At 42.4% G+C, this 12,040-nt stretch overlaps 1 protein-coding gene across 1 annotated transcript in view; it reads right to left on the bottom strand.

The window, feature by feature from the left end:
• The window catches only part of RELL2 (RELT like 2), a 74,327-nt gene extending 64,289 nt beyond the window's left edge, over window positions 1-10,038 (bottom strand). Inside the window, exons 1-2 of the mRNA XM_087930557.1 lie at window positions 9,320-10,038; window positions 8,718-8,931 (exon numbers count right to left, since the gene is read on the bottom strand). Of these exons, the coding sequence (XP_087786683.1) occupies window positions 8,718-8,925 (208 nt within the window). The 5' untranslated portion in view covers window positions 8,926-8,931; window positions 9,320-10,038. The remainder of the gene's footprint in view (window positions 1-8,717; window positions 8,932-9,319) is intronic.
• Between the last annotated feature and the right edge of the window lie 2,002 nt (window positions 10,039-12,040).

Below are 12,040 nucleotides of genomic sequence, written 5' to 3'. Positions count from 1 at the left end.
ATACAGTTCTACAGAGAAATTAGTGAGTCTTCATCTGCACCTTTATAACTGTCTGGTTTGGTTATGAAACCCAACAAGACTTCAGAGAGTAATTAGGACTGCAGAAAAAACAATTACTACCAATCTGCCTTCCATTGAGGACTTGTATACTGCACGAGTCAAAAAGAAGGTTGTGAAAATATTCACAGACACCTCACATCCTGGACATAAACTGTTTCAACTCTTACCCTCAAAACGACACTATAGAGCACTGTACACCAGAACAACTAGACACAAGGACAGTTTTTCCCCAAACGCCATCACTCTGCTAAACAAATAATTCCCTCAACACTGTCCAACTATTTACAAAGTCTTCATTACTATTACTCTTCTCATCACTCCTTATCACCCATCCCCTCCCACTTGTAACTGTATAACTGTAACTTATCGCTTGTATCCTAACGATTTATATTGACTGTTTCCTAGTATGATTTGATTGCTTATTGTACCCTATGACTATTATTGTGTTCTACCTTATGATTCTTGATTCTCGATGAATGTATCTTTTCTTTTATGTACACTGAGAACATATGCACCAAGACAAATTCCTTCTGTGTCCAATCACACTTGGCCAATAAAGAATTCTATTCTGTTCTGTTCTATTCTATTCTTCCTTCCTTCCTTCTCCAACTACTGTCAGGTTTTCAAGTGATGAAATCCATTTTAAAAAGAAAAGCAAAAAGTCCATCTTCCAAGACAATTTATTTTATTTAGGAAAGCATCAAATTGGCAAAGTCCATGGTAATTCTGGATCTGACACAACCCAGAATTACCCCACATATTAGAAGTTAGAAACAACCCCCCAAAAGTTCTCTAATAGAAGTAATTCAATGTTGCTTGATGTCATAAATCTCCACCTCCAGTGCCTAGGCATGGACAGTTCGGGTTTCCATCGGAAGAATGATCACCTAGCCTAAACAACTCTATCTCCACTCCACCCCTCTTAGGAATGTGGCAAGCCCAAAACCCTTCCCCCATGACTGCCAAAGAGAAAGTAAGGAAAATAATATATATTAAGCCTAATTAAAATGGCTACACATATGTCAATACCAGGCTTGACAACTACATGTTCAACGTGATCTACCAAGATACCCAGAGCAGTAATGTAAAATGGAACTTGTACAGGGTCCCCAAACTTAACAACTTGTATTGGCTGAGGAATTCTGGGAGTTGAAGTCCACAAGTCTTAAAGTTGCCAAGTCTGGAGACCTCTGCTGTAGTATATCATTGGTGTCTGTCAACTTCGGACTGAACTTGGCCGCAGCCATTTTTATTCTTCAGTTGCCACACAGAGCGGGGAAGGGGAGAAGGAGGTTGGAATGCATTACTAGATACAACGAAGAGCTTTCTTGTGAGAACCAAAGTGTCAGCGTTCCAGAAAACCTCCACTCCAACAAATAACTCTGAGACAGACATCTTCTCAAAAGTTCTGTTTGGATAGTAAACTGGCACTTTCTGGGGAATCCTGAATCTGAAAGTTCCACGTTTCCTTGCAATAAGTAAAAACTACAAATCCACCCCCTGCACCATCATCACATCACAAGCCCCAATCACCATCCATCCCAACTTGAGATGTTCTCTCACCCAGGTGCAGAATAGCACCTTGACTTAGAAGAAGAATGCTATTATGTCTAACCACATACACTCCAAGAAATTTCCTCCTCCCATTTTCCCAGGCTCAAGAATGTGGTAGTGTGGAAGCATCTGGTGTCAATATGGCTTCCAAAGCTGACAGGCGTCCCCCCTTGAAAAAAAACACGTCCTGAAAAATACAATAAACGAAACACAACAAGGGGTTAATACATTGTCACCTTAACCCCTTCTCCCCCCTCCAAGGGGACCCTTTGGCTTGTCAGGGAATTTTTCATGAAATTGTTTAACCAATCTATCTGCATGTATATCCCAACCCAAATAGCTTCTGACAAAGGGTAGGCTTTCCATAGCACTAAATATTGTAATTGTCCTCAGTATAATCTATAGTAGAGGATTTTCTTTATTTCATAATGTATTTCACCCTGTACTATCGAAAATTTGTGGGGAGCTGCTGGTATAGGTTGTAGATTGGAACCAACAGCAGGCTTCAACAAGCTACTATAGAAAACTGCGTGTATTTTCCCTAACAGCTGAGGGAGGCTAAGTTGGACAGTTACTGGATTGATTACTTTTGATATAGGAAAGGGACCCAGAAATTTAGGTCCCAACTTTTTACTAGGAAGCTTTGAAGCTGTTTGCGTGTTTTTGGTGGCTGCCAGTCTAGCACCGCCTTCACCTTTACAGGGTCCATTTCAATCCCCTGATTTGATGCTCGGTAGCTCAGGTAATCCAAAGACTCTTTATGGAATTCAAATTTTGACAGCTTTGCGTATAATTTGGTGTCTAAACGTTTTTTCAGTACTTGCCTGACTAATTTGACATGTTCCTCGATAGTCTCACTGAATGTCATTCACATACACAAGGACCCCCTTGTACAAATGTGCATGTAACACTTCATTGATTAGTTGCATAAACAGTGCAGGGCCCTTGGAGTCCAAAAGGCATGACTTGGAACTGAAAACTATCCATAGGGCAGTTGAAGGCCATTTTCCACTCATCTCCTTCCTTTATGTAGACTCAATAGTAGGCTTATCTCAGATCTAGCTTGGTAAAGATTTTGCCTTTGGACAGGTGATTTAGCAAGTCTTTCATTAGGGGGAGGGGGTACGTGTTTTGTATGCACACTGCATTGATGCCTGTAAAATCCACACATAATCTCAGGCCACCATCTTTCTTTTCTTTAAATAGTACTGGGCTGCTAATCTAGATTTTGCTAGTTCGATGAAGCCTCTGGCTAAATTGGTATCAATGTAATTCCTCAACTGAGTCATCTTGGCTGGTATCATGGAATACATCTTTGGTTTGGGCAGTTTTGCCCCAGGTTCTAATTCGATGGCACAATCAGTGGCTCGATGAAGGGGGAGAACGTTGCATTCCTCCTCAGCCAAGTCTCTGTATTCTTTAGGAACTTGAGGTTCACCTGGAGGAGAGTCTGAAGTGGTAGCTACTGCTTCTGGTTGTGGGTTCCTGTTGGGTGGCAGTCTCTTTTCAAGAGGGACCGGGGGCAGTGGGCCAATGCCAATTATGATGTTCTGGTACCCATCTTCCCATTTGATGTTAGAAGCCCATTTATTAAGCCAAGCAAGTCCCAATATGATAGATTCTGACATTTTTGGAGCCACTATAAATCATATAAGTTCATGATGCCCACCCATTTCTAATCTGATCAGTTCTGTAATTGGGGTGGCTGGGACTCCTCCAATTAACATTCCATCTACCTGTTCAAACTTGATTGGGCATTTTAGGGCTTTAGTTTTTATCCCTAATTGCTCAACGATAGGGAACCCAATAAGGCATCTGGAACATCCTGTATCTATTACTGCTTCTAACTTCCCAGCCTCCCCAGTCTCAGGCACCACCTATTTCATTTTAATTGTAAAAGGGGAAATGGCTGCACTCACCATGGTGCACTTCCTCATCTGCCTTTCCAGGAAGGGTTTCTTTGGCTGGAGGTTCTTCGCTCTCTTCTGTGGGGAGGGGAACCTCTACAGCTTGTCTGGCAAAATGACTGGTGTCTGGGGGCTTCAATGGAGCTCTCCTGCCTCTAGCAGCTGTACTGGGCCTTGGTTGTGGAACCGGTGCAGGGGCCAGACATTCAGAAGCCCAATGACCAGCCTGGCCACATCAATAGCATTTGATAATCCCTGTAGATTGGGTAGGAGTGGCTTCAGCAGGTTTAGTCAGAGAACGTCTGGCCAAAGTTTTCCTAGGGGGCCTCTCAGAGGGAGGTTTTCAGTGTAGATGGATTCCTCTATCCAGAATAATGGACATGGCATACCAGTCTTGCAGTCGCTCTGGTACCTCCCATCTCCCCAGACTTTTCTGACTTCTGGATCAATGTCTTCTTTAAAATAGTGCAGAAGTATCCTGTCAGGCCAAAGCATGAGGTAGCCTGTGACCCATATAAAGTATTTTATGGGTCGATTACTTTGCTTCATCTCCTTTATTTTATCTTCATTTTCAACTACTGTCAGGGTCTTCAAATCTAGCCCTGAGCAGCTCAACAAATACATCTGCATCGTTTAGTTCTGCAGCATCCTCATTGTGTAGCTGGGCTATCCAGGCGGAAGTGTCTCCCTCATTCATCACATCTGTAATTGCAGAAACTAGGTTGCGATCTGTTCCATATTGGTTTCCAAATTGATCTATATGTGCCCAGATTCAGTTGAGGAAGTAAGCAAGTTTCTCAGGCTTCCCATCAAAAGTTGCTCTAAACCTTGGTGGCTCTGGCCTGGCTGGTGGAATCGCCATGGTGACTCCCAGATGAGCTGGAATCTGCTGTGCTGCTGTAGGCAGCAGAAGGGGCCCCTGCAAGGGTACTCCGAGGGGCAGCTGAGCTGGAATCTGTTGTTCTGCTCCAGTTGCCTGCAGAATAGGGGCCATCTACCAAACTCATTGCAGTGTTGAAAAAGGCGAGGGTGGCTGCAGCCTGCTGCTGCAAACTGGCCCCATGGTGGTCCCAAACCAAATGGTGCAACTGATGCCGGCATCCATTGGCATTGGACCCACCCCTGACCAGGATAGAATCTCCAGCCTGGGGGAATACACTCCACAGGGGATAGTCTCACCGCTGGCTGGTGAGGGGGAGGAATTGGAGGTTGTAACATCCCAAACATTGACTGCATCTGCTGTCTCTCCCTTGATGCTTGCCCCTGCCATTATGAGCTAATTCTTCAGCCACCTCTAGCTAAGAGGAATGTTGGCGACGCCATATTGGTTCCACTGTCAGGTCCTAGACCAGGAAAAATGAACATTGGTTAAGTTCCAGCTCAGTTGGAGAGCTTGTGACTGTGGGACATAACTCCCCACTTTAAGTCACTCAAAGTGCTCCGGAAGCTCTGCCAATGGGATGGAGGCAACAGGTTCCAGTCTCGAGAACTGTCATATTCAGAAGCCCCCAGGCCTCTCCATTCTGGCTCGTGGCCCAACCTTGTTGGGTTGGAGTAGGAAAAGTGTTTAGGCAGCTTCTCCTCTGGTCCCATATCTTTATTCAGCTCAGTCTGGCAGCTTATCCAGGAATCTGCTTCTTTGGGCCAAGTGCTTAGCCTTCGTCTTTCCTCTGCACCTTCAATGGCTTGCACAAATTCTTCAGAATGAGGACACTGGGTCTCAATCAGTCCTCCGGTATCTGTTCCCATTGTTCCTTCTGTGATTTATTCCTTCTCCTCCATCTTCACTGAATCTTCGCACTGCCCAAGCTTTAGATCGGTACTGGGGCTCAGCACCCTGGACAGCCCCCTTTTAGGGTGCTGGTAGCTATTTATAGATTTGGGATAATGTCAGCATTCCAGAAAATGTCCACTCCGACAAATAACTCCAAGACAGACATCTTCTCAAAAGTTCTGTTTTACATGGATAGTAAACTGGCAATCTGGGGAATCCCAAATCTGAAAGTTCTAGGTTTCCTTGCAATAAGTAAAAACTACAAATCCACCCCCTGCACCATCATTGCATCACATGCCCCAATCACTATCCATCCCAACTTGAGATGTCCCTTCAACCAGGTGCAGAATAACATGACCTTGACTTAGAAGAAGAATGCTATTATGTCTAATCATATACACTCCAAGAAACCCCACTCCCATTTTCCCAGGTTCAAGAATGTGGCAGTCTGGTGTCAATATGGCTTCCAAAGCTGACACAAAGTCATCTCTACTGGCAACAGATAAGGTTGGGGAAGGAATGCCTGAAGAGCTGCCAATTAACCCAATTGGCCAACATGACCTGTGACATTTGGGGATGGAGTTATTTCCTAGTTTAATTATACTGAAACTGCGGGAAAGGTTTAGATTTGGGTTTCCATTGAAGCTGTATCGATATGATGTACTCATTAAAGAAGATCTTTGAGAAGGAGCCAAGTCTCAGAGTTCTGATTTGCTTGGGTCCATTATTGGATATGATTGTTCAACCAGCTTTTTATCTATCTAATGATAGAATAATCCAGCCAACATTGTGCCTTCTTCTGGGAGACTTTAGAACATAAAAGTTGCCTATAAATCTTTAAACAGAATTTCCACTTCTTGTCTCCTGTTATTTCTTCCATTCTTTCTGTGATGCTGATTTCCTACTCCATTTCTTTCATTTCATAGTAATACCATTTCACAGTAATTCCTCAAAAATAAGACCCAGTCTTATTTTTTTTGTCTTCAAAAGAGGCATTTAGGTCTTATTTTTGGGGAATGCCTTCCATTGTCTCACCTTGCAGCAATGGCACCGACAGCCCCACCCCACCAGCAGGAGCCCACATGTCTTCTGCAAGACCACTTCTTCTGCGACTGCTTACCACTGCTCATGTGCGGTGTCTCATGGCCTCCGGTTTGCTGTCAGAGGCCTTCAGGAAAAACCTCTGTAGCAAAGTCACAAGCTCCAGATTGATGCATGCAGCACCCCCTGGTCTCAGCAGCAGAGAAACGAATTCCAGTTTGACATGCGCGGCATGTGCCCCCCCGGGCCTCCATTTCATCATCAAAGGCCTTCAGGAAAACCATCTGCAGCTGAGAAACGAGCTCCAGATTGACATGTGACACCGCCAGCCTCTGTTTCATGAGCTCCGGATTGACACTCATGGCACCCCCCAGCCTCCATTCTGGAAAGGCATCTGTAGCCAAGAAACAAGCTCTGGATGATGCACACAGTGCCCCTCCGCCTCTGTGGCAAAACAGAGGCTGAGGGGCACCGCACATGTCAATATAGGAGCCTTGGTGGCGCAGTGATTAGACTGCAGTACTGCAAGCTACTCCTACTGCAATTTGGCAGATCAAATCCCACCAGGCTGAAGGTTGACTCAGCCTTCCATCCTTCCAAGGTGGGTAAAATGAGGACCCAAATTGTTGGAGGCAATATGCTGACTCTGGAAACTGCTTAGAGAGAGCTGTAAAGCACTATAAAGTGGTATATAAGTCTAAGTGCTATTGCTAATCTGGAGCTCGTTTCTTGGCTGAAGAGGCTTTTCCTGAAGGCGTCTGACAGTGAAACAGAGGCTGGCGTGATGCACAAAAGTGGCAGCAAGTGGCTGCAGAAGAAGTGGGCCAGCAAGGCAAGGCAGGTGTCAGGGTGTGGAAGACTTGGCTGCAAATGTCCTAAAGTAAATGGGTGCCAGGCACATGGGGCAGCTCCATCACCCCATCCCCATCCTAGCTTGATTTTTACTCATGTGCCTCGCCTCACCTTCTGCAACCAAGAGCAATGAAGTGGGTGGGGTCTTAACTAGGGCTTATTTTGGGGGGTAGGACTTATATTGGGCGCACATGTAAAAATCAAGCTAGGGCTATTTTGGGGATAGGTCTTATTTTCAGGGAAACACCGTACAAAGCAACTTATTCTCACTTTAGTACCTGATATCATATAAAGAAATGAATCTTTCTAAATGTTAGTTTGTACATGAAAGATAGTAAAAAACCAAAACCCTGTTATCAGTATATATTATAATTCCTGTTTTATAGCCAGTTTATTTCTCTGGTGACTTATTCTTAGAAACAATGTGCCTATGAAGCAAAAAATGTATGCCTTACAACATGTACCACATGTCATTGCACAAAGTAGCATTTTATACACAATTGGAAATGCATGTTTATAAAGTATAGATTATTTAGAAAAATTGGAACACAGTTTCCAGTCACTAAATTGTTGATGCATGCATAATATGAACACTGAAACCTAAATTAATAAAATCACATTTTAAAATCTCCTTATTATCAGACAATTTCAAGACAAATGGAGCCATTTTCTTCAAAAGAAGAGGATGAAAAATGAAAGTAGCACAAAAAAACCTTAGGATTTTGGGGGAACTGTTTTTACCTCTAAATCTGGTCAACTGTTAGTCTTATTAAAAGGTTTTCCATTTAAAGTATGAAGATTAATTGCACCCCAACAGGCCTATCTTTTTTGGCTTCTTCAATTAATACTACCTATGCCTATACCACAACTCCTTTGGCAACTCATGTCAATTTGAATCATCTCCATTTATGGAAACAGCTCTTAGACCCTGCTGGGTCTTTGAGCTAGGACTGGATTGCCTATATTCACTACTCCAGTCTCACTCCTCCCACAGTCTGGTTCTGAAACCCATCTGGTTGCGAAGATTTCTCAGACATGTGATTGTCAGTATATTTTCACAATAAAGCTAAATGAGCTGCAAAATCAGGAGAATAGAAAAGACAACTATGTACATTTTGCTTTGATGTAAGTTCACTTTAGTTCTGTGTCTATTTACCTCAAATTATCAAAAATGGTAATAGCTACAACCCAACACATATTAGACTAGGAACTATTTCTACATTTGAGAAATAACAATACCACTCACAGAGGTACTAGACAAGTGTAGATGGGTAGGAAACGCTAAACTTGATAGTGGCTGATTTGAAATCTCTGAGCCCTCCACTAACCCACCTATGCTTGATTCCTTCTAGCATATCATCCTAAATCTGACTTACCCAATTGAATATACTGTTTTAAAGCACTATGCCTGCAACTTTAGAATTAAGGAGTAGTTTCTGGCTTTACTAAACCCCGCATCACAATTTGGTTGCAAGATGTTGCCAAGAAATTTAGTTTCTTTCTCCCCACCCCACCTTCCAGGTACTTACCATCTTGGAGTTGTGTCAGTGATTCCTTGTTGTCAGAGTCAAATTCATCATTGAATGTCCGACAGCGGTATCCCTTTTTCTTTAGGATATGGCAAATGAGAAAGCCTGCAAGACCCATGACAAAGAAGACCAAGACCAGCAGGACCAGCATATATAAGCCATGCTGGGGGTCCACATCCCCATCTGTGGTGCTGCTGTCCTCTGACATCAGGAGCTACAAAACGGATGGTAAGACTAAGGCTTCTTTGAGATTCACTTTTGTTGTTCCTGCTGCAGCTCTTATTGCAGTGGTGACTGCTGCTATTACTACTACTATCCCTCACTCCACAAACATATTCTAAAAACAACGTTTTGGTCTTAATTGAGCGATTATCCATCCAAAATGTGAGATATAAAAACGAGAAAGGAAGACTCTTCCAAAAAAGTCCTGCTTCTCAGCTACACTTAGAAAACTCCTCATCCTCGAGGTATTTGGTTTTCCGATTTAAGCAATTTTGAAAACTGCGACCCCTCTTTCCTCCAATTCCCGCATTTACTTTTTCTAGTTAATTCCAGATCGCTTACTGGCTCGCGCGCCCGCGCAGTTTCCCGCCGCCTTTTACCTCCGTGCCTCGCACTCATTCCCGCTTCCTTCATGACATTTCCCAAGGTCGCTGCTGCTTTTGCGATATGCAGTAATCTTTCTACGTTTTGATCGCCTCTGTCTCGGAGGACCCCTACCCCCAACGCCCTTTCCTACTTGAAGCAAGAGGTATGGTGGGTGGGTGGGGTTAATATTTACTAATGCCTCTCCTCCAGATTCCCACGCGCGACCTCCCTCTAGCTACAGCCCGGTCCTTTTCCGGGACGGATTCTTCCCAAGGGCAGAGCGGAGTCTACATTGGTGCTTCTCTTTGCAGCAACGTCTCTACATTGGAAACGCAAACCGGCCCAGCCACTGGCTCTGCTGATGTCGCCCCCCCCACCCACCCCCGCTCCTTCGTATTCTCTATCTCAGGTACTGTACTCACAAAAAAGAAGGCCAAGTTCAGCTGCGAACGTTGGAATCCAGGGTGAGCAATAGGACTGCAGCAAGGCTGCAAAAGCCAGAATATAAATAAGTCATCTTTTTAGACTGCCGCAGCCCCACCAGCCACACCATTTACCTACTTCCAGAACTGCCTGCCAAGCCGTCCTTTCCAGGCTCAGCATTGATCTCTGCATCTATTTGGTTGTCCTTCTGAGGTATGTCCCATCGCAAAAATCTCCTTTCCCCTCAGAATACCCCTGACCATAAGGCACTGCTCCCTTCTGTCATCACTATTGTGCACTCCTGCTTAAGGTGCAATGCTTTTAATGCTGCAGTTTCTGGTATACCTGAAGGATTCTGTTTTGGGTAAATCTATCCACCTTCATCTGTCTCCTAGCAACTCAGCATATTGAGCTGCCAAATACGCCTTCTAGTTTCATCATTTCATTATGGGCACAAAGACGAAGAGCAAATAGCAAGCTATTTCTGTCCACCTCAGTGGCTACGAAGGATTTTTTGCAGAAATAGCAGTAGTCTTCCAGCATCTAAGAAATATATTTGAAGTTTTAGCAATATCTCAAGAAAAGCCTACAAGGACTCCCCTGGTCTGAGAGGACAATAGCTGGAAGTTTCTAGAGGAACCACTATGGATAACTATGGGGCTAAGAAATAAGCTTATCATCTCCATATAAAAGCATTCACTACACTTATATGTGTTCTTATTTCACATTTTTCTAGTGAGCTTTTCTTATATTGCCTCTTTTGCAACCCTTTTCCATATAGTCTTCACATTTAAAAAAAAGCCATTCATATCAGATATGGCTTTCTGCCTATGCCAGGACAATAGTCAATATGTCAATAATCTCCCAGTTTCAACCCTTGTGCCTTTAACCACTATACTGCACTGGATTTCAAAAGAATCGTAGAGTTTCACAAATGTAAGCAAAAAGAACAATGAAATTTCATCTGAGAATACAGTATGTGGATTCCCCCCCCCCCCATCCTGAATTATTATAGCATTTGGCTCCCCTGAACATTAACAGAATGATAAGAATCTCCAGCAATACTGTTACAGTAGATAAATTAAGAGCTGAAGTGAATGGTCTTTTTAGGAACTACTCAAAAGTTTAATCTGCATAGATTAAAGAAGTGGTAGGAAGGTTGGATAGACAATGGGAAAAGGGAACTATAAATTGTTAAATACAACTTCCTCCATAGACTACTTTGAAACGGGAATAACTACAAGAGAAATTAGAGAAAAGAGATTAAATTGAACACTTTTTTTCTTCTTGATTATAAAATGCTTTTTAAAAACGTTGCATTTTCTGGTAGTACCAGGATGACAGTACCAGCATGCCAACAGAGATGTTGTACAATCTACTGCAAATATAGAAATTATTGAAAATAGGCAGAAGAATGCTATGAAGATATAGCAGTTATGATATGAATTTACATGGAATATTCAGGAGCAAGAACAACAAGATACAAAGCATCAGAATATTATATTTTGCTAAGCTTTCCCACCTGTAAAAACTAAATAAAAATATGAGAAGTACCAGTATGTTTTGTAATATCACCACAACGTAAGTTTTATATGCATGTTATAATTTTTTAGTTTCCACGAAAGTCAGATAATAATGAAAAAACAGATTTTCTTATTATGAAGATCATAATAATAGCAATAATTAAACTTGTATGCCATCCAATTCTCAGTGACTCTGGGTTATAACAAAGAAATTAAAATAAAATCAATAAAAATAAAACTAAAAGATTATGATAATGATGATGATATCTTGATTTTTTTTTTCCTGTTCGGAAGAGCCATGAAGGCCTGGTTTTTCACTCAAGTGTTTAGTATGGAAGAGCTAAAACTCCCTCACCCCACTTCATCAACCCTGCCATCTTTTGCCTTTATATATTTGATTTATTTGATAGTCATTTGTTTGAATGTTGTGAGCTACCTAGAATCATTGTGAATTGGATGGCATACAAATTTAATAAAGTATTATATTACTGGTACCAATACAGGAAAATATTTGTAGTTCAGGGTTGAAATGAGGGATTCTTGGTGTTCTCTGAGCTTGGTTGTTTTCTTGTAGATTTTTTATTACCCAAACTAGGTAAGATTATCAGTGTTAGTGCTAGCATCAACAGATTAAGACTTATGATGTTACCTAGTTTGGGTAATGAAATGTCTGCGTGATAACAATCGAGCTCAGAGCGCACCTCATGCTACTGTATATTATTTTCTCTATGCCTCCCAGTAATACTGTGGCCTTAGTGTTCTACTATTAGTAGTAGTGGTGTTCTACTA

This window comes from Pseudonaja textilis, chromosome 3 (assembly GCF_049901715.1).
Source record: "Pseudonaja textilis isolate UNSWEBS1 chromosome 3, rPseTex1.2, whole genome shotgun sequence".
NCBI lineage: Eukaryota > Metazoa > Chordata > Lepidosauria > Squamata > Elapidae > Pseudonaja > Pseudonaja textilis.
The sequence above is the reverse complement of the archived record's forward strand: the minus strand, read 5'-3'. Positions and strand labels throughout refer to the sequence as shown.